The sequence below is a fragment of the Hemiscyllium ocellatum genome, unplaced genomic scaffold (genome assembly GCF_020745735.1).
Source record: "Hemiscyllium ocellatum isolate sHemOce1 unplaced genomic scaffold, sHemOce1.pat.X.cur. scaffold_934_pat_ctg1, whole genome shotgun sequence".
NCBI lineage: Eukaryota > Metazoa > Chordata > Chondrichthyes > Orectolobiformes > Hemiscylliidae > Hemiscyllium > Hemiscyllium ocellatum.
Genome location: NW_026869316.1, coordinates 107,877 through 131,784, shown reverse-complemented (window position 1 = coordinate 131,784; position 23,908 = coordinate 107,877). Strand labels below are relative to the sequence as shown.

At 59.5% G+C, this 23,908-nt stretch overlaps 1 protein-coding gene across 1 annotated transcript in view; it reads right to left on the bottom strand.

The window, feature by feature from the left end:
• The window catches only part of LOC132814810 (tyrosinase-like), a 24,439-nt gene extending 10,383 nt beyond the window's left edge, over positions 1 to 14,056 (bottom strand). The window contains exons 1-3 of the mRNA XM_060823596.1: positions 13,283 to 14,056; positions 9,088 to 9,373; positions 597 to 738 (exon numbers count right to left, since the gene is read on the bottom strand). Of these exons, the coding sequence (XP_060679579.1) occupies positions 597 to 738; positions 9,088 to 9,373; positions 13,283 to 14,056 (1,202 nt within the window). The remainder of the gene's footprint in view (positions 1 to 596; positions 739 to 9,087; positions 9,374 to 13,282) is intronic.
• Positions 14,057 to 23,908: the final 9,852 nt, after the last annotated feature.

Below are 23,908 nucleotides of genomic sequence, written 5' to 3'. Positions count from 1 at the left end.
AGCCGGGGTAGGGGGAGGGGGGAGGTGGACAGAGAGAGAGAGAGAGGGGCAGGAGAGAGCCAGGGGAGGGTGACAGAGAGAGAGGGGCAGGAGAGAGCCAGGGGAGGGTGACAGAGAGAGAGGGGCAGGAGAGAGCCGGGGGAGGGTGACAGAGAGAGAGGGGCAGGAGAGAGCCAGGGGAGGGTGACAGAGAGAGAGGGGCAGGAGAGAGCCGAGGGAGGGGGAGGGGGGAGGTGGACAGAGAGAGAGAGGGGCAGGAGAGAGCCGGGGGAGGGTGACAGAGAGAGAGGGGCAGGAGAGAGCCGGGGGAGGGTGACAGAGAGAGAGAGGCAGGAGAGAGCCGGGAGGGGGAGGGGGGGTGACAGAGAGAGGGAGAGAGAGGGACAGAGCACCGTAGGGGTTGGGGGAGAGAGAGAGCAGGGAGAGGGACAGAGCACCGTCAGACAGACAGACAGAGAGAGAGAGAGTGCAGGAAGTGTTAAACGGTGTTGGGGATGCTGGGGTAAGGGGGGAGTGAGAGTCAGGGGGTAGGGACTGTGTTCTGGTCCCCCAGGGTCCAGTGTATGTCCCCCGCCCCCCCCCCCCCCCCCACTTACTTGTCGATGAAGGCATGATGTATCATGAAGATGGGATCATTCGAAGCCACTGGCACCTGTGAGATGGTCCCATTGAGGTAGAGGTGGACCTGGTTATGGAGGGATATCATTTGTCGGCCTGGGTGACTCGCATCCTTAAACCCTACCGAGGGTAGACAGAGAGAGAGACCAGAGTAGGGTCAAGATAGGAGACTCTGTCCCAGTCACTATCCATCTGTCCCCATCACTGACTCTGTCCCACGTCCCCAATCCCCATCACTGTTCCCCATCCCCATCCCCATCACTGACTCTGTCCCACGTCCCCATCCCCATCACTGTCCCCATCCCCATCACTGACTCTGTCCCACGTCCCCATCCCCATCACTGTCCCCATCCCCATCACTCACTCTGTCCCACGACCCCAGTCCCATCACTGTCCCCATCCCCATCACTCACTCTGTCCCACGTCCCCATCCCCATCACTGTCCCCATCCCCATCACCATCACTGACTCTGTCCCACGTCCCCATCCCCATCACTGTCCCCATCCCCATCACTCACTCTGTCCCACGTCCCCATCCCCATCACTGTCCCCATCCCCATCACTCACTCTGTCCCACGACCCCATCCCCATCACTGTTCCCCATCCCCATCCCCATCACTGACTCTGTCCCACGTCCCCATCCCCATCACTGTCCCCATCCCCATCACTCACTCTGTCCCACGTCCCCAATCCCCATCACTGTTCCCCATCCCCATCCCCATCACTGACTCTGTCCCACGTCCCCATCCCCATCACTGTCCCCATCCCCATCACTGACTCTGTCCCACGTCCCCAATCCCCATCACTGTCCCCATCCCCATCACTGACTCTGTCCCACGTCCCCATCCCCATCACTGTCCCCATCCCCATCACTCACTCTGTCCCACGTCCCCAATCCCCATCACTGTTCCCCATCCCCATCCCCATCACTGACTCTGTCCCACGTCCCCATCCCCATCACTGTTCCCCATCCCCATCACTGACTCTGTCCCACGTCCCCATCCCCATCACTGTTCCCCATCCCCATCACTGACTCTGTCCCACGTCCCCATCCCCATCACTGTTCCCCATCCCCATCACTGACTCTGTCCCACGTCCCCAATCCCCATCACTGTCCCCATCCCCATCACTCACTCTGTCCCACGTCCCCATCCCCATCACTGTCCCCATCCCCATCACTCACTCTGTCCCACGTCCCCAATCCCCATCACTGTCCCCATCCCCATCACTGTCCCCATCCCCATCACTGACTCTGTCCCACGTCCCCATCCCCATCACTGTCCCCATCCCCATCACTCACTCTGTCCCACGTCCCCAATCCCCATCACTGTCCCCATCCCCATCACTGTCCCCATCCCCATCACTGACTCTGTCCCACGTCCCCAATCCCCATCACTGTTCCCCATCCCCATCACTCACTCTGTCCCACGTCCCCCATCCCCATCACTGTCCCCGTCCCCATCACTCACTCTGTCCCACGTCCCCAATCCCCATCACTCACTCTGTCCCACGTCCCCCTCCCCATCACTGTCCCAATCCCCATCACTCACTCTGTCCCACGTCCCCATCCCCATCACTCACTCTGTCCCACGTCCCCATCCCCATCACTGTCCCCCATCCCCATCACTCACTCTGTCCCACGTCCCCATCCCCATCACTGTCCCCATCCCCATCACTCACTCTGTCCCACGTCCCCAATCCCCATCACTGTCCCCATCCCCATCACTGTCCCCATCCCCATCACTGTCCCCCCATCCCCATCACTGTCCCCATCCCCATCACTGTCCCCATCCCCATCACTGTCCCCCCTATCCCCATCACTGTCCCCATCCCCATCACTGTCCCCATCCCCATCACTGTCCCCCCATCCCCATCACTGTCCCCCCATCCCCATCACTGTCCCCATCCCCATCACTGTCCCCCCATCCCCATCACTATCCCCCCTATCCCCATCACTGTCCTCCCATCCCCATCACTGTCCCCATCCACATCACTGTCCCCCCATCCCCATCACTGTCCCCCTCCCCATCACTGTCCCCATCCCCATCACTGTCCCCCTATCCCCATCACTGTCCCCCTATCCCCATCACTGTCCCCCTATCCCCATCACTGTCCCCCTATCCCCATCACTGTCCTCCCATCCCCATCACTGTCCCCATCCCCATCACTGTCCCCATCCCCATCACTGTCCCCCCATCCCCATCACTGTCCCCCCATCCCCATCACTGTCCCCATCCCCATCACTGTCCCCCCATCCCCATCACTATCCCCCCTATCCCCATCACTGTCCTCCCATCCCCATCACTGTCCCCATCCACATCACTGTCCCCCCATCCCCATCACTGTCCCCCTCCCCATCACTGTCCCCATCCCCATCACTGTCCCCCTATCCCCATCACTGTCCCCCTATCCCCATCACTGTCCCCCTATCCCCATCACTGTCCCCCTATCCCCATCACTGTCCCCCCATCCCCATCACTGTCCCCCCATCCCCATCACTGTCCCCCCCATCCCCATCACTGTCCCCATCCCTGTCCCCATCCCCATCCCTGTCCCCATCCCCATCACTGTCCCCCCATCCCCATCACTGTCCCCCCATCCCCATCACTGTCCCCCCATCCCCATCACTGTGTCCCCATTCCCATCACTGTCCCCCCATCCCCATCACTGTTCCCCCATCCCCATCACTGTCCCCATCCCCATCACTGTCCCCCATCCCCATCACTGTTCCCCCATCCCCATCACTGTCCCCATCCCCATCACTGTCCCCCCATCCCCATCACTGTCCCCATCCCCATCACTGTCCCCCCATCCCCATCACTGTCCCCATCCCCATCACTGTCCCCCCATCCCCATCACTATCCCCCCATCCCCATCACTGTCCCCCCATCCCCATTACTGTCCCCCCATCCCCATCACTGTCCCCCTCCCCATCACTGTCCCCATCCCCATCACTGTCCCCCCATCCCCATCACTATCCCCCCATCCCCATCACTGTCCCCCCATCCCCATTACTGTCCCCTCATCCCCATCACTATCCCTGTCCCCATCCCCATCACTGTCCCCCCATCCCCATCATGTCCCCCCATCCCCATCACTGTCCCCCCATCCCCATCACTATCCCCCCATCCCCATCACTGTCCCCCCATCCCCATCACTGTCGCCCCATCCCCATCACTATCCCTCTCCCCATCCCCATCACTGTCCCCCCATCCCCATCACTGTCCCCCCATCCCCATCACTGTCCCCATACCCATCGCTGTACCCCATCCCCATTACTCAGCCTGTCCCACCCCCCCCAGTCCCAATCCCCGTCACTGCTCCTGTACCCCATCCCCATTACTCAGCCTGTCCCACCCCCCCCAGTCCCAATCCCCGTCACTGCTCCTGTCCCCATTGCCATTACTCAGCCTGTCCCACCCCCCCCCAGTCCCAATCCCCATCACTGCTCCTGTCCCCATCGCCATTACTCAGCCTGTCCCACCCCCCCGAGACCCAATCCCCATCACTGCTCCTGTCCCCATCGCCATTACTCAGCCTGTCCCACCCCCCAGTCCCAATCCCCATCACTGCTCCTGTCCCCATCCCCATTACTCAGCCTGTCTCACTCCCCCCAGTCCCAATCCCCATCACTGCTCCTGTCCCCATCCCCATTACTCAGCCTGTCCCACCCCCCCAGTCCCAATCCCCATCACTGTCCCCATACCCATCGCTGTACCCCATCCCCATTACTCAGCCTGTCCCACCCCCCCCAGTCCCAATCCCCATCACTGCTCCTGTCCCCATCCCCATTACTCAGCCTGTCCCACCCCCCCCAGTCCCAATCCCCATCACTGCTCCTGTCCCCATTGCCATTACTCAGCCTGTCCCACCCCCCCCAGTCCCAATCCCCATCACTGCTCCTGTCCCCATCGCCATTACTCAGCCTGTCCCACCCCCCCCAGTCCCAATCCCCATCACTGCTCCTGTCCCCATTGCCATTACTCAGCCTGTCCCACCCCCCCCAGTCCCAATCCCCATCACTGCTCCTGTCCCCATCCCCATTACTCAGCCTGTCCCACCCCCCCAGTCCCAATCCCCATCACTGCTCCTGTACCCCATCGCTGTACCCCATCCCCATTACTCAGCCTGTCCCACCCCCCCCCCCAGTCCCAATCCCCATCACTGCTCCTGTCCCCATCGCTATTACTCAGCCTGTCCCACCCCCCCGAGACCCAATCCCCATCACTGCTCCTGTCCCCATCGCCATTACTCAGCCTGTCCCACCCCCCAGTCCCAATCCCCATCACTGCTCCTGTCCCCATCCCCATTACTCAGCCTGTCCCACCCCCCCAGTCCCAATCCCCATCACTGCTCCTGTCCCCATCGCCATTACTCAGCCTGTCCCACCCCCCCCAGTCCCAATCCCCATCACTGCTCCTGTCCCCATCGCCATTACTCAGCCTGTCCCACTCCCCCCAGTCCCAATCCCCATCACTGCTCCTGTCCCCATTGCCATTACTCAGCCTGTCCCACTCCCCCCAGTCCCAATCCCCATCACTGCTCCTGTCCCCATCCCCATTACTCAGCCTGTCCCACCCCCCCAGTCCCAATCCCCATCACTGCTCCTGTCCCCATTGCCATTACTCAGCCTGTCCCACCCCCCCCAGTCCCAATCCCCATCACTATTACTCAGCCTGTCCCACCCCCCCAGTCCCAATCCCCATCACTGCTCCTGTCCCCATCGCCATTACTCAGCCTGTCCCACCCCCCCCAGTCCCAATCCCCATCACTGTCCCCATACCCATCGCTGTACCCCATCCCCATTACTCAGCCTGTCCCACCCCCCCAGTCCCAATCCCCATCACTGTCCCCATACCCATCGCTGTACCCCATCCCCATTACTCAGCCTGTCCCACCCCCCCCAGTCCCAATCCCCATCACTGCTCCTGTCCCCATCCCCATTACTCAGCCTGTCCCACCCCCCCCAGTCCCAATCCCCATCACTGCTCCTGTCCCCATCCCCATTACTCAGCCTGTCCCACCCCCCCCAGTCCCAAACCCATCACTGCTCCTGTCCCCATCGCCATTACTCAGCCTGTCCCACCCCCCCCAGTCCCAATCCCCATCACTGCTCCTGTCCCCATCGCCATTACTCAGCCTGTCCCACCCCCCCCAGTCCCAATCCCCATCACTGCTCCTGTCCCCATCCCCATTACTCAGCCTGTCCCACCCCCCAGTCCCAATCCCCGTCACTGCTCCTGTCCCCATCCCCATTACTCAGCCTGTCCCACCCCCCCCAGTCCCAATCCCCATCACTGCTCCTGTCCCCATCCCCATTACTCAGCCTGTCCCACCCCCCCCAGTCCCAAACCCATCACTGCTCCTGTCCCCATCGCCATTATTCAGCCTGTCCCACCCCCCCCAGTCCCAATCCCCATCACTGCTCCTGTCCCCATCGCCATTACTCAGCCTGTCCCACCCCCCCCAGTCCCAATCCCCATCACTGTCCCCCCATCCCCATCGCTGTAGCCCATCGCCATTACTCAGCCTGTCCCACCCCCCCCAGTCCCAATCCCCATCACTGTCCCCCCATCCCCATCACTGTCCCCCCATCCCCATCACTGTCCCCCCATCCCCATCGCTGTAGCCCATCGCCATTACTCAGTCTGTCCCATCCCCATCCCTATGACTCCCCCCGCCCCAATCCCCATCACTCCCCACCCCGGTACCATGGAGAGAGAGGTTGCCTCTGGATCTATGCGAGTTGGCAGAGTGAACCACAACACCGCACCTACAGCCCGTGTCCAATAACCTCCCTCCCCATTCCCCGGCCCTCTTCCCTTCCACTGCACCCTGCTGCCAACCCTGATTCCTCTCTCCCATTGCCCACCAGGCCGTACCCTGGGGCTGTCTTCGCTTGTCCCCACTTCACCCCCTTTATCTGCAGCTCCCCACCCACCCAGGCCCAGCCTTGAACTAGCATTACACCCAAAACTTCGACTTCCTCACCTCCCGATGCTGCCTGGCTTCCTGTGTTCATCTAGCCTCCTGGCTGTTCACTCTGTACCTAACCCCGTGCTGTCCCTGTCCCTGGGATCGGGGGACAGTGTAGAGGGAGCTTTACTCTGTATCTAACCCCGTGCTGTCCCTGTCCCTGGGATGGGGGGGACAGTGTAGAGGGAGCTTTACTCTGTATCTAACCCCCTGCTGTCCCTGTCCCTGGGATGGGGGGACAGTGTAGAGAGAGCTTTACTCTGTATCTAACCTCATGCTGTCCCTGTCCCTGGGATGGGGGGGACAGTGTAGAGGGAGCTTTACTCTGTATCTAACCCCCTGCTGTCCCTGTCCCTGGGATGGGGGGACAGTGTAGAGGGAGCTTTACTCTGTATCTAACACCGTGCTGTCCCTGTCCCTGGGATGGGGGACAGGGTAGAGAGAGCTTTACTCTGTATCTAACCCCGTGCTGTCCCTGACCCTGTGATGGGGGGACAGTGTAGAGGGAGCGTTCCCCCTCTCCCTGACCCTGTGATGGGGGGACAGTGTAGAGGGAGCGTTCCCCCTCTCCCTGACCCTGTGATGGGGGGACAGTGTAGAGGGAGCGTTCCCCCTCTCCCTGACCCTGTGATGAGGGGGACAGTGTAGAGGGAGCGTTCCCCCTCTCCCTGACCCTGTGATGGGGGGACAGTGTAGAGGGAGCGTTCCCCCTCTCCCTGACCCTGTGATGGGGGGACAGTGTAGAGGGAGCGTTCCCCCTCTCCCTGACCCTGTGATGAGGGGGACAGTGTAGAGGGAGCGTTCCCCCTCTCCCTGACCCTGTGATGGGGGGGACAGTGTAGAGGGAGCGTTCCCCCTCTCCCTGACCCTGTGATGGGGGGACAGTGTAGAGGGAGCGTTCCCCCTCTCCCTGACCCTGTGATGGGGGGACAGTGTAGAGGGAGCGTTCCCCCTCTCCCTGACCCTGTGATGGGGGGACAGTGTAGAGGGAGCGTTCCCCTCTCCCTGACCCTGTGATGGGGACAGTGTAGAGGGAGCGTTCCCCCTCTCCCTGACCCTGTGATGGGGACAGTGTAGAGGGAGCGTTCCCCTCTCCCTGACCCTGTGATGGGGGAGACAGTGTAGAGGGAGCGTTCCCCCTCTCCCTGACCCTGTGATGGGGGGACAGTGTAGAGGGAGCGTTCCCCTCTCCCTGACCCTGTGATGGGGTTGGGGGGGACAGTGTAGAGGCAGCGTTCCCCCTCTCCCTGACCCTGTGATGGGGGGACAGTGTAGAGGGAGCGTTCCCCCTCTCCCTGACCCTGTGATGAGGGGGACAGTGTAGAGGGAGCATTCCCCCTCTCCCTGACCCTGTGATGGGGGGGACAGTGTAGAGGGAGCGTTCCCCCTCTCCCTGACCCTGTGATGGGGGGACAGTGTAGAGGGAGCGTTCCCCCTCTCCCTGACCCTGTGATGGGGGGACAGTGTAGAGGGAGCGATCCCCCTCTCCCTGACCCTGTGATGGGGGGACAGTGTAGAGGGAGCCTTCCCCCTCTCCCTGACCCTGTGATGGGGGACAGTGTAGAGGCAGCGTTCCCCCTCTCCCTGACCCTGTGATGGGGGGACAGTGTAGAGGGAGCGTTCCCCCTCTCCCTGACCCTGTGATGGGGGGACAGTGTAGAGGGAGCGTTCCCCCTCTCCCTGACCCTGTGATGGGGGGACAGTGTAGAGGGAGCGATCCCCCTCTCCCTGACCCTGTGATGGGGGGACAGTGTAGAGGGAGCCTTCCCCCTCTCCCTGACCCTGTGATGGGGGGACAGTGTAGAGGGAGCGTTCCCCCTCTCCCTGACCCTGTGATGGGGGGACAGTGTAGAGGGAGCGTTCCCCTCTCCCTGACCCTGTGATGGGGTTGGGGGGGACAGTGTAGAGGCAGCGTTCCCCCTCTCCCTGATCCTGTGATGGGGGGACAGTGTAGAGGGAGTGTTCCCCCTCTCCCTGACCCTGTGATGGGGGGACAGTGTAGAGGGAGCATTCCCCCTCTCCCTGACCCTGTGATGGGGGACAGTGTAGAGGGAGCCTTCCCCCTCTCCCTGACCCTGTGATGGGGGGACAATGTAGAGGGAGCGTTCCCCCTCTCCCTGACCCTGGAATGGGGGACAGTGTAAAGGGAGCGTTCCCCCTCTCCCTGACCCTGTGATGGGGGGACAGTGTAGAGGGAGCGTTCTCCCTCTCCCTGACCCTGTGATGGGGGGACAGTGTAGAGGGAGCGTTCCCCCTCTCCCTGACCCTGTGATGGGGTGGGGGACAGTGTAGAGCGAGCGTTCCCCCTCTCCCTGACCCTGTGATGGGGGGACAGTGTAGAGGGAGCGATCCCCCTCTCCCTGACCCTGTGATGGGGGGACAGTGTAGAGGGAGCGTCCCCCCTCTCCCTGACCCTGTGATGGGGTGGGGGGTCAGTGTAGAGGGAGCCTTCCCCCTCTCCCTGACCCCTGTGCGCTGAGGCCCTTCATCTTACCCTCGATGCTGTTCCGAAAGCTGAACGGGGCGTACTGGTTGAAGGGGAAGCTGTCGAAGCGTCGGAGCTGGAGGCACTTCCAGATGTCGCTGGCAGGGGGCAGGCGGGCCGCGCGCCGGTCCCCCCCTGGGTTCCGGGTCAGCAACGTCTTCCCCGCGGTGGGGCCCGGGCAGAGCAGGTGGAAGTTGTCCTCATCGCCCCCGTCGTAGGTGCACAGGGTCTGCAAGGGTGGTGGGATCACTGTCACCGCCGCGCTCACCCCCTCCTCACTCCCCCGTCCCAGCAGCTGCAGGGGGGCTACAGGGATAGGGAGGGGCAGGGTAGGGGGTTACAGGGATAGGGAGGGGGTGTAGGGGGTTACAGAGATAGGGAGGGGGTGTAGGGGGTTACGGAGATAGGGAGGGGGTGTAGGGGCTTACAGAGATAGGGAGGGGGTGTAGGGGGTTACAGAGATAGGGAGGGGGTGTAGGGGGTTACAGAGATAGGGAGGGGGGTGTAGGGGGGTTACAGAGATAGGGAGGGGGGTGTAGGGGGATACAGAGATAGGGAGGGGGGTGTAGGGGGTTACAGAGACAGGGAGGGGGTGTAGGGGGGTTACAGAGATAGGGAGGGGGGTGTAGGGGGGTTACAGAGATAGGGAGGGGGGTGTAGGGGGTTACAGAGACAGGGAGGGGGTGTAGGGGGTTACAGAGATAGGGAGGGGGTGTAGGGGGTTACAGGGATAGGGAGAGGGTGTAGGGGGTTACAGAGATAGGAAGGGGCGGGGTAGGGGGTTACAGGGACAGGGAGGGGGTGTAGGGGGTTACAGGGACAGGGAGGGGGTGTAGGGGGTTACGGAGATAGGGAGGGGGTGTAGGGGGTTACAGAGACAGGGAGGGGGGTGTAGGGGCTTACAGAGATAGGGAGGGGGTGTAGGGGGTTACAGAGATAGGGAGGGGGGTGTAGGGGGTTACAGAGACAGGGAGAGGGTGTAGGGGGTTACAGAGATAGGAAGGGGCGGGGTAGGGGGTTACAGGGACAGGGAGGGGGTGTAGGGGGTTACAGGGATAGGGAGGGGGTGTAGGGGGTTACGGAGATAGGGAGGGGGTGTAGGGAGTTACAGAGATATGGAGGGGGTGTAGGGGGTTACAGAGATAGGGAGGGGGTGTAGGGGGTTACAGGGATAGGGAGGGGGTGTAGGGGGTTACGGAGATAGGGAGGGTATGTAGGGGGTTACAGAGATAGGGAGGGGGTGTAGGGGGTTACAGGGATAGGGAGGGGGTGTAGGGGGTTACGGAGATAGGGAGGGTATGTCGGGGGTTACAGAGATAGGGAGGGGGGTGCAGGGGGTTACAGGGATAGGGAGGGGGTGTAGCGGGTTACAGGGATAGGGAGGGGGTGTAGGGGTTACAGAGATAGGGAGGGGGTGTAGGGAGTTACAGAGATAGGGAGGGTGTGTAGGGGGGTGACAGAGATAGGGAGGGGGGTGCAGGGATTTACAGGGATGGGGGGGTGTAGGTGGTTACAGGGATAGGGAGGGGGTGTAGGGGGTTACAGGGATAGGGAGGGGGTGTAGGGAGTTACAGAGACAGGGAGGAGGGTGTAGGGGGATACAGAGATAGGGAGGGGGGTGTAGGGGGTTACAGAGACAGGGAGGGGGTGTAGGGGGTTACAGAGATAGGGAGGGGGTGTAGGGGGTTACAGGGATAGGGAGAGGGTGTAGGGGGTTACAGAGATAGGAAGGGGCGGGGTAGGGGGTTACAGGGACAGGGAGGGGGTGTAGGGGGTTACGGAGATAGGGAGGGGGTGTAGGGGGTTACAGAGACAGGGAGGGGGGTGTAGGGGCTTACAGAGATAGGGAGGGGGTGTAGGGGGTTACAGAGACAGGGAGGGGGGTGTAGGGGGTTACAGGGACAGGGAGGTGGTGTAGGGGGTTACGGAGATAGGGAGGGGGTGTAGGGGGTTACAGAGACAGGGAGGGGGGTGTCGGGGGTTACAGGGACAGGGAGGAGGTGTAGGGGGTTACAGGGACAGGGAGGTGGTGTAGGGGGTTACAGAGACAGGGAAGGGGTGTAGGGGGTTACAGAGATAGGGAGGGGGGTGTAGGGGGGTTACAGAGATAGGGAGGGGGTGTAGGGGGATACAGAGATAGGGAGGGGGGTGTAGGGGGTTACGGAGATAGGGAGGAGGTGTAGGGGGTTACAGAGACAGGGAAGGGGTGTAGGAGGTTACAGAGATAGGGAGGGGGGTGTAGGGGGGTTACAGAGATAGGGAGGGGGGTGTAGGGGGATACAGAGATAGGGAGGGGGGTGTAGGGGGTTACAGAGACAGGGAGGGGGGTGTAGGGGGATACAGAGATAGGGAGGGGGGTGTAGGGGGTTACAGGGATAGGGAGGGTGTGTAGGGGGTTACAGAGATAGGGAGGGGGTGTAGGGGGTTACAGAGATAGGGAGGGGGGTGTAGGGGGGTTACAGAGATAGGGAGGGGGGTGTAGGGGGATACAGAGATAGGGAGGGGGGGTGTAGGGGGATACAGAGATAGGGAGGGGGGTGTAGGGGGGTTACAGAGATAGGGAGGGGGGTGTAGGGGGATACAGAGATAGGGAGGGGGGTGTAGGGGGTTACAGAGACAGGGAGGGGGGTGTAGGGGGATACAGAGATAGGGAGCGGGGTGTAGGGGGTTACAGGGATAGGGAGGGTGTGTAGGGGGTTACAGAGATAGGGAGGGGGTGTAGGGGGTTACAGAGATAGGGAGGGGGTGTAGGGGGTTACAGGGATGGGGGGGATGCAGGAGCTTGAGAAGCTGAAAGATGGAGGGCAGGGTTTCGGGGATCGAGGAGGTTACTTTAATAGGATGGGATGTCGGGACTGCAGGAGGATCAAAGTTGGGGATAGGGGTGTGGGGTCTGGAGGGGTTTCTGTTGATGGGTGTCAGCAAGAGGTGACTGAGATATGGCAGAGTGAGGGGATCGTTCAGACCCACATGGGAGAGCAGAGTCTTCAATGTGAAAGATGAAATACCACACAGCACAGTTCCCCCTCGGCACTGACCCTCCGACAGTGCGGGGCTCCCTCGGCGCTGACCCTCCCACAGTGCGGGGCTCCCTCAGCGCTGACCCTCCCACAGTGCGGGGCTCCCTCAGCACTGACCCTCCCACAGCGCGGGGCTCCCTCGGCGCTGACCCTCCCACAGTGCGGGGCTCCCTCGGCGCTCACCCTCCCACAGTGCGGGGCTCCCTCGGCGCTGACCCTCCCTCGGCGCTGACCCTCCCACAGTGCGGGGCTCCCTCGGCGCTGACCCTCCCACAGTTCAGGGCTCCCTCGGCGCTGACCCTCCCACAGTGCGGGGCTCCCTTAGCGCTCACCCTCCCACAGTGCGGGGCTCCCTCGGCGCTGACCCTCCCACAGTTCAGGGCTCCCTCGGCGCTGACCCTCCCACAGTGCAGGGCTCCCTTGGCGCTGACCCTCCCACAGTTCGGGGCTCCCTCAGCGCAGACCCTCCCACAGTGCGGGGCTCCCTCGGCGCTGACCCTCCCACAGCGTGGGGCTCCCTCGGCGCTGACCCTCCCACAGCACAGTTCCCCCTCGGCGCTGACCCTCCCACAGTGCAGGGCTCCCTCGGCGCTGACCCTCCCACAGCACAGTTCCCCCTCGGCGCTGACCCTCCCACAGTGCGGGGCTCCCTCGGCGCCGACCCTCCCACAGTGCGGGGCTCCCTCGGCGCTGACCCTCCCTCAGTGCGGGGCTCCCTCGGCGCTGACCCTCCCACAGTGCGGGGCTCCCTCGGCGCTGACCCTCCCACAGTGCGGGGCTCTCTCGGCGCTGACCCTCCCACAGTGCGGGGCTCCCTCGGCGCTGACCCTCCCACAGTGCGGGGCTCCCTCGGCGCTGACCCTCCCACAGTGCGGGGCTCGCTCGGCGCTGACCCTCCCACAGTGCGGGGCTCCCTCGGCGCTGACCCTCCCACAGTGCGGGGCTCCCTCGGCGCTGACCCTCCCACAGTGCGGGGCTCCCTCGGCGCTGACCCTCCCACAGTGCGGGGCTCCCTGGGCGCTGACCCTCCCACAGTGCGGGGCTCCCTCAGCGCTGACCCTCCCACAGTGCGGGGCTCGCTCGGCGCTGACCCTCCCACAGTGCGGGGCTCGCTCGGCGCTGACCCTCCCACAGTGTTGTTTCCTCCCTCCTCTGGGTGTGTTTTGGCACCCGCCCGACCTTACCTCCCAGTTGGCGAAGGGCGAGGGGGGCAGCAGAGCTCCCGAGGGTCCGTTGCGCCCCATGAGCCCGTCGGTGCAGATGTCGCAGGTGGGCGACAGGGTCCAGTTCCAGTAGGGCAGGAAGAATTCCTGGTCCCCCGTCAGGTGCCGCATCTCCCTCTCAAAGAAGAGCAAGTACCGGCGGTGCCAGACGGCGAACGCCGGGCCCATGTGGGCAAAGTTGGGTTCCTCTTTGGTCCTGATGGGCTTGGCTGCCATGTACTGCACCCAGGTGCAGACGTCGTAGACGCTGGCGTTCCTGAACTTGGCGCTCCCGGCATCCGAGGTGTTGCGGCTGACCAGGATGACGTAGCGCCGGCTGACGGTGCTCTTGGCTAGCACCAGCCTCTCCACGAAGCGGCGCTGCTCCGCCCGGCTCATCTCGTGCAGCCCCCGGCGCACGGTCAGGTGCCGGCGCCGGCACTGCGGGCCCCAGCGCCCCTCCTGGCACTCGCCGCAGTCGAAGCCGGAGAACGGGCCCTTGCAGAAGCACAGCCGCCTGTAGAAGGTGGAGGGCCAGGCCATGCGGAAGTCCCGGCCGGAATACCGGGGCGCCTGGGCGCCTGCCGGGCTCTGGCAGCTCCCCCGGCCGCTCTTCTCTCCGCACGCCGAGCCGTCCCGCTCCCACACCGGGCAGCAGGTCTGGCTCTTCAACGCATCGGCATGCGCGCAGGCTCTGGGGAACTGTGCGCTCACGCTGCCCACCAGCACTGATGCCAGGAGCAGTCTGACTGCCATGCCTGCCTGCAGCTCCTCCAGTGCCCGGTCACTGACTGGGCACGCTGGATTTATACACCAACCACTCCCCCCTGATCCCTGGCACCTGCTCCTGCTCTCAATGCTCTTGCCAACTCCTGCAACAGGCCCCACACCTTCGAATCAGGACAATACCTCCAAGGCAGAATGAGGCAGTTCCCACGGCCGACCCACCCTAACCTGTACATCCCTGGGCTCTACGGGACAATTTCCCCACGGCTGATCCCACCCTAACCTGCACATCCCTGGGCACTACGGGACAATTTCCCCACGGCCAATCCCACCCTAACCTGCACACCCCCGGGCACTACGGGACAATTTCCCCACGGCCGATCCCACCCTAACCTGTACATCCCTGGGCACTACGGGACAATTTCCCCACGGCCGACCCACCCTAACCTGTACATCCCTGTGCACTACGGGACAATTTCCCCACGGCCGATCCCACCCTAACCTGTATATCCCTGGGCACTACGGGACAATTTCCCCACGGCCGACCCACCCTAACCTGCACATCCCTGGGCACTACGGGACAATTTCCCCACGGCCGATCCCACCCTAACCTGCACATCCCTGGGCACTACGGGACATTTTCCCCACGGCCGATCCACCCTAACCTGTACATCCCTGGGCACTACGGGACAATTTCCCCACGGCCGATCCACCCTAACCTGTACATCTCTGGGCACTACGGGACAATTTCCCCACGGCCCATCCCACCCTAACCCGCACATCCCTGAGCACTACGGGACAATTTCCCCACGGCCAATCCCACCCTAACCTGTACATCCCTGGGCACTACGGGACAATTTCCCCACGGCCAATCCACCCCAACCTGTACATCCCTGGGCACTACGGGACAATTTCCCCACGGCCAATCCCACCCTAACCTGCACATCCCTGGGCACTACGGGACAATTTCCCCACGGCCAATCCACCCTAACCTGTACATCCCTGGAACTACAGGACAATTTCCCCACGGCCAACCCACCCTAACCTGTACATCCCTGGGCACTACAGGACAATTTCCCCACGGCCGATCCCACCCTAACCTGCACATCCCTGGGCACTACGGGACAATTTCCCCACGGCCAACCCACCCTAACCTGCACATCCCTGGGCACTACGGGACAATTTCCCCACGGCCAATCCCACCCTAACCTGCACATCCCTGGGCACTACGGGACAATTTCCCCACGGCCAATCCACCCTAACCTGTACATCCCTGGGCACTACAGGGACAATTTCCCCACGGCCGATCCCACCCTAACCTGTACATCCCTGGGCACTACGGGACAATTACCCCACGGCCGACCCACCCTAACCTGTACATCCCTGGACACTTCGGAACAATTTCCCCACGGCCAACCCACCCTAACCTGCACATCCCTGGGCACTACGGGACAATTTCCCCACGACCAATCCCACCCTAACCTGTACATCCCTGGGCACTACGGGACAATTTCCCCACGGCCGATCCCACCCTAACCTGTACATCCCTGGGCACTGCGGGACAATTTCCCCACGGCCGATCCCACCCTAACCTGCACATCCCTGGACACTACGGGACAATTTCCCCACGGCTGATCCCACCCTAACCTGTACATCCCTGGGCACTACAGGACAATTTCCCCACAGCCAACCCACTCTAACCTGCACATCCCTGGGCACTACGGGACAATTTCCCCACGGCCAATCCCACTCTAACCTGCACATCCATGGGCACTACGGGACAATTTCCCCACGGCCAATCCACCCTAACATGCACATCCCTGGGCACTACGGGACAATTTCCCCACGGCCAATCCACCCTAACCTGCACATCCCTGGGCACTACGGGACAATTTCCCCACGGCCAACCCACCCTAACCCACACATCCCTGGGCACTACGGGACAATTTCCCCACGGCCAATCCCACCCTAACCTGCACATCCCTGGGCACTACGGGACAATTTCCCCACGGCCAATCCCACCCTAACCTGTACATCCCTGGGCACTACGGGACAATTTCCCCACGGCCAATCCCACCCTAACCTGCACATCCCTGCGCACTACGGGACAATGTCCCCACGGCCGATCCCACCCTAACCTGTACATCCCTGGGCACTACAGGGACAGTTTCCTATGGCCACAGCCATAGTGTGAACACTCTAACACAATCACACACAAGTCTCTCACTATCTGTCTCTCACACACACACACATGCAGCCACACTGAGTCACTCACACACACACACACACAAACATGCACGCACTCTCTCTCTCACACGCACCCACACACACTTTCTGACTCACACTGATATGCTGTCACACCCACACACGCACACTCACACTCACACCCACACGCTCACACCCACACACACACTCACTCACACCCACCCTGACAATCACACACCCACACGATCACACCCACACACACGCACACTCACTCACACACACCCACCCTCACAATCACATACCCACATACTCACACCCACACACACGCACACTCACACACACACCCACCCTGTCACTCACACACCCACACACTCACACCCATGCACACACACTCACTCACACACACCCACCCTGTCACTCACACACCCACACACTCACACCCACACACACATTCACACACACCCACCCTCACACTCACATACCCACACATTCACACCCACACACACACGCACACACTCACACACACCCACCCTCACACTCACATACCCACACACCCACACACACGCACACTCACTCACACACACCCACCCTCACACTCACATATCCACACATTCACACCCACACACACACGCACACACTCACACACACCCACCCTCACACTCACATACCCACACACCCACACACACGCACACTCACTCACACACACCCACCCTCACACTCACATACCCACACACTCACACCCACACACACACGCACACACTCACACACACCCTGACACTCACATACCCACACATTCACACCCACACACACGCACACTCACTCACACACACCCTGACACTCACATACCCACACATTCACACCCACACACACACACACACACTCACACACACCCACCCTGACACACACATACCCACACATTCACACATGCACACTCACTCACACACACCCTGACACTCACACCCACACACTCACACCCACACCCACACACTCACACCCACACACACTCACTCACTCACACACACCCACCCTGACACTCACACCCACACACTCACATACACACACACTCACACCCACACTCACTCACACACACCCACCCTGACACTCACACCCACACACACTCCCACACACACACACACTCACTCACACACACCCTGACACTCCCACTCCCACCCATGATTTGGAGATGTTGGTGTTGGTGATTGTACACACTCACACACCCACCCTGACACACACACACACACACACACACACACACTGACACAAAGCTAATTGGAAGCACACTAGCTTTCGGAGCGACGCTCCTTCACCAGGTGGGTGTGGAGTTACACAGTTGGAAGACACCGAATTTACAGCAACAGTTTACAGTGTGATATAACTGAAAGTCTCCATTGAAATAGACCTTGATTGCTTGTTAAGTCTCTCATCTGTCCGAGTGACCATGGTAGCTTCACTTCTTACACTTGTACATCACAAACCTTTTTATATAAAAGTTACATTCTCAGGTTAACCGTAACAATTGGTGTCAGGCCAGATAATGTCGAAGGTGTTAGCCCCCTGTGCTCCCAGTCTGTGCCATAATGTTTCGGCTGATTCTAATCTAAAAGTGAGTTAACAGTGCCGAGTGTGGATTCAGGCAGCTTTTGAGCCAAGTACAATGTAACTCCGCAAGTACAAATTCACCCCGCACGTACGTGTGTGTGTGTGTGTGTGTGTGTGTGTGTGTGTGTGTGTGTGTGTGTGTGTGTGTGTGTGTGTGTAGGAGTGTCTGTGTGTATGTGTGTGTGTGTGTGTATGTATGTGTGTAGGAGTGTCTGTGTGTGTGTATGTGTGTGTATGTGTGTAGGAGTGTCTGTGTGTGTGTATGTGTGTGTGTGTAGGAGTGTCTCTGTGTGTGTGTGTGTGTGTGTGTGTGTATACGTGTGTGTGTGTGTAGGAGTGTCTCTGTGTGTGGGTGTGTATGTGTGTGTTGGAGTGTGTGTGTGTGTGTGTATGTGTAGGCGTGTCTGTGTGTGTGTGTGTGTATGTGTGTGTGTGTGTGTGTACGTGTGTATGTGTGTGTGTAGGAGTGTCTCTGTGTGTGGGTGTGTATGTGTGTGTTGGAGTGTGTGTGTCTGTGTGTGTGTGTGTAGGCGTGTCTCTGTGTGTGTGTGTGTGTATAGCACAATAGTGGTCACCTGTCGTGTAGGTACACAAAACCAATACACCAGGACGTCCCATCGTGTCAGGCATTGGGAGCCTGTGTGAGAATCTCTCCGGCTATGTTGAGGGCACCTTGAAACTGATTGTACAGGGGACCCCGAGCTTCTGTTGCGACACTGTGGATTTCTGACAGAAACTCCGCACCCACGGACCTTGTGACCATTCCTCGTCACACCCTACACCATCATCCCCCACAATGACAGCCTCGTGGCATCAGCCTCAGAACTCAACACCAACAACGGCCAATCTCCAAACACCGTCCTACAACTCATCGCCTTTATCCTCGATCACAATACCTTCACCTTTGACAACCAGTTCTTCATCACGGAACAGCCGGGGGGACCACATTTGCACCCCAACATCTTGGAACAAGACATCTTCTCTACACAGGATCTCCAACCAACATTATACACCAGCTACATTGATGATATTTTCTTCCTCAGGACCCAAAACTACACAGTGACATCAACAAGTTTCAGCCCACCATCAAACTCACCATGGACTACTCTCGACTGTCTGTCTCATTCTTGGACACGTGCGTCTCCATCAAGGAAGGACACCTCAGCACCACACTCTGCCGCAAACCCACAGACAACCTCCCAGTGCTACACTTCTCCAGCTTCCAGTCGAGACATGGTAAAACAGCCCTCCCCTATGGACAAGCCCTACGCGTACACTGGGTCTGCTCAGATGAGGAGGAACGTGACAGACACCCGGAAGTACTCAGGGATGCCCTCACAAGAACGGGGGTACGGTGCCCAACTCATCGACCGCCACAGCAAGGAACTGTAAATGACCTCCTCAGGAGACAGACACGTACCGCAACCGACAGGGACCCCCCCCCCTTTCGTTGTTCCCAGGAGCCGAAAAACGACGCCACGTTCTTCGTGACCTGCACCACATTGTCAATGAGGATGAGCACCTCGCCAAGACTCTCCCCACACCTCCGCTCCTCGCCTGTAAACAACCGCCAAACCTCAACCAGATCGTTGTTCGTAGCAAACTGCCCGGCTCCCGGGACAACTCCGTACAAGCCTGTCACGGTGGACAACTGCAAGACGTGTCACCAAGGTACCACCATTACGCGTGGGGACATGCACGTGGTAGGTACTCATGTGACTCAGCCGACGTTGTCTATCTCATAACGATGCCCTGGGGAAACTGAGCAAAGGCTACGGTTGGGGAACACTTCAGCGCTCCAGGACCTTCGGGTGACCATCCTCCAAGGTGGACTTCGGGACAGGCAGCAGCGAAACGTGGCCGAGCAGAGGCTGACCCATAGGGAGGGCCTTAACAGGGACCTTGGTTCATGTCGCACTACAGGTGACCACCAATGCACTATATACACACACAGACACTCCTACACACACACACACACGCACGCGCGCACACACAGACACACACACGGACACACATATACACTCTCCTGCTCCTCGGATGCTGCCTGACCTGCTGCGCTTTTCCAGCAACACATTTTTCAGCTCTGATCTCCAGCATCTGCAGTCCTCACCTTCTCCACACACACCCACACACACTCCTACAGGCACACACACTCCCACATTCACACACGCACCCCCTCACCGACTTAAGACACTCTACACTCACACACACACACACGTATACACTCTCTCGCACACTCACAACCCCTCACCTGAGACAGATAGACAGACACACACAAACACACACACACAGAGAGACACTCCTACACACACACACATACACACGTATACACACAGACACTCCTACACACACGTACACACGTACACACACACATACACACACAGACACTCCTACACATACACAGACACTCCTACACACACACACCGACACTTCTACACACACACACAGACACACGTACACACTCACACAGACACTCCTACACATACACACACACACAGACACGCACACACTCACACACCCCTACAGACACACACATTCACACATGCATCCTCTCACAGACTTAGACCCCTTTACACATACACACACACATATACATTCTCACTCACAGACACTCACAACCCCCACCCCAGATACACACACACACACAACCCCCCACCCCAGATACACACACACACACACACCCACACACACCCACTCACACACCCACTCTCACACACACCCACTCACACACAAACCCCCTCTCACACCCACACACACACCCACACACACACTCTCACACCCACTCTCACACCCACACACACCCACTCACACACAAACCCACACACAAACCCCCTCTCACATCCACCCACACACACACCCACACGCACACCCACTCACACACCCACTCTCTCACACACACACACACCCACTCACACACAAACCCACACACAAACCCCCTCTCACACCCACCCACACACACCCACTCACACACCCCCACTCACACACAAACCCACACACAAACCCCCTCTCACACCCACCCACACACACCCACTCTCACACACCCACTCACACACACACACACACACACATACCCCCACTCACACACAAACCCACACACAAACCCCCTCTCACACCCACCCACACGCACACCCACTCACACACCCACTTGCACACCCACTCGCACACCCACTCTCACACACACACAGACACGCACACACTTACACACACTCACACACACTCACATACACTCACATATTCACACACACACACGCACATGCATACGCGTACACACACCCACGCACACACACACATACAAACACACACACACACATACACAACACTCTCCATCACCTATCACAGAGGATGAAAACAGAGACATGGAGTGGGAGTGACTGCGAAAGAGACCCGGAGGGAGTGTCAGTGAGGGACAAAAGGGAGGGTGACTGATTAACCTGAGGGTCAGCATCCCCTCGGTTAGTGGGAGAGTCCGTCACAGTAAGCCTTGGAACTGAACCCACGGTGTTGGTATTGTTCTGCATGACAAACCAGCCACCTACCAACTCCACCAATCCTGTACCTCACCCCGTGCTGTCCCTGTCCCTGTCCCTGGGATGGGGGACAGTGTAGAGGGAGCTTTACTCTGTATCTCACCCCGTGCTGTCCCTGTCCCTGGGATGGGGGGACAGTGTAGAGGGAGCTTTACTCTGTATCTCACCCTGTGCTGTCCCTGTCCCTGTCCCTGGGATGTGGGGACAGTGTAGAGGGAGCTTTACTCTGCATCTAACCCCGTGCTGTCCCTGTCCCTGGGATGGGGGTGGGAGAGTGTAGAGGGAACTTTACTCTGTATCTAACCCCATGCTGTCCCTGTCCCTGGGATGGAGGGGGACAGTGTAGAGGGAGCTTTACTCTGCATCTAACCCCGTGCTGTCCCTGTCCCTGGGATGGGGGGGGAGAGTGTAGAGGGAGCTTTACTCTGTATCTAACCCCATGCTGTCCCTGTCCCTGGGATGGGGGGGACAGTGTAGAGGGAGCTTTACTCTGTATCTAACCCCGTGCTGTCCCTGTCCCTGGGATGGGGGGGGAGAGTGTAGAGGGAGCTTTACTCTGTATCTAACCCCATGCTGTCCCTGTCCCTGGGAATGTTTGATGGGGGACAGTGTAGAGGGAGCTTTACTCTGTATCTAACCCCGTGCTGTCCCTGTCCCTGGGATGGGGTGGGGAACAGTGTAGAGGGAGCTTTACCTTTGTATTAATAGTGTAGCAGCAGCTGTCAGCAGCCCCAGCAGCCATCTTGCCCAGCCGTCAGCGTCCTGCTGTCTCTCTCTCTCTCTCTCTCTCTCTGTACCTGCCACCCTGCTGACCATCGGACGTTTGGTTTCATTCAAGGCTCTGCGGAAATCTCCTGGGTTATGCTGGAGCGTGACAGAAGTTCCCAGCAAGCCCACGTGTTTTCTGAAAGTCTCCGCCCGTTGGGAGGGGGAACAGGGAGCGTTCGAGTGGGACATTCTGTCATGTCGTCACCCTGGACGTTCGGTGTGGGATCGGTAAGTCGCTCGCGCGGCGATAGGACGAGGCGTTCGTGAACTCCCCTTCGGCTAACTTGGCGATCGGCCAGTCACCTTTCTCCCCGCGGTCCAGACGTTCACCTTTCACCTGCCCTGTTTCCACCCGTCCCCGCCGTTAGTCCCCAGTCTCCCTGCTTCCCTATATCCTCCCGTTTCCACCCCTGATCTCCCTCCCGCTCCCTTCCCCGTTCTCCCTCTCCGCCCCATTCCTCCCCCCCACCATTCGCCTCATTCCCCTCCCCTCCTTTTCTGACCTACGTATACGTCGATCTGCCATTTCACGCTGGCGAGTGTGTTCTGGTGCCTCCGAACGTAGAAACGTACAGCACCGAACAGACCCTTGGGCCCACCTTACACATCCTAATGTTAAATAAAATAATCTAACCTAACCTACACACCCCTCAACTCCCTGCTATCCATCTGCATGTCCAGCTGAAATGTCCCCAATAACTCTGCTTCCACCACCATCGCTGGCAACACATTCCATGCCTCCACAACTCTCTGCGTAAAGAACTCTCCTCTGATGTCTCCCTTATACCTTCCTCCTAATATCTTCAAACTATGACCCCTCGCACCAGTCAGTCCTGCCCTGGGGAGAGAAGTCTCTGGCTATTGACTCTCTCCCTGCCCCTCATTACCTTGTATCCCTCGATCAGGTCTCCTCTCTTCCTCCTCCTCTCCAGAGAGAGTTTAGTTAACCTTTCTTCATGAGGCAAGCCCTCCAGCCCAGGCAAATCTTATTCGTACCCTCTCCAAAGTCTCTGTAGCTTTCCTATAGTAGAACTGGACACAATATCCCAAGTGTGGTCTCACCGGGGCCTTGTAGAGCTGCAGCAAAACCTCGCGGCTCTTAAACTCGGATCCCCCTGTTAATGAAAGCCAGAACACCATCTGCTTTCTGAACGACCCTCTCCACTTGGGTGTCAACTTTTGAGGGATCTATGCACTCAAACCCCCAGATCCCTCTGTCCCTCCACACTGCCGAGAATCCAGTCTTTAATCCTATATTCAGCATTCGATTTCCTCCTTCCAAAACCCATCACTTCCCATTTATCCAGGTTGAACTCCATCTGCCATTTCTCAGCCCAGCTCTGCACCCTGTCTGTGTCACGCTGCAGCCTGCAGTAGCCCTCGATACTATCGACAACGCCTCCAACCTTTGTACCATCTGCAAATTTACTAACCCACCCCTCAACCTCCTCATCCAAGTCATTAATAACAGATACAAAGAGCAGAGGCCCAAGTACAGAGCCTTGCGGGACCCCACTCAACACTGACCTCCGGGCAGAATACTTTCCCATCTATAACCACACTCTCTGCCGTCTGTCAGCCAGCCAATTCTGAATCCAGATCGCCAAATCTCCCAGTATCCCATACTTCCTGACGTTCCGAATGAGCCTACCATGGGGGAGCCTGATCAAATGCTTAGCTGAAGTCCATATACACCACATCCACTGCTCGACTCCCGTGCAGAGTCTCTGTCTTCACTGTTTAGACCATGGATTGGGGGGGGGTAGGAACATCATGTTGCAGT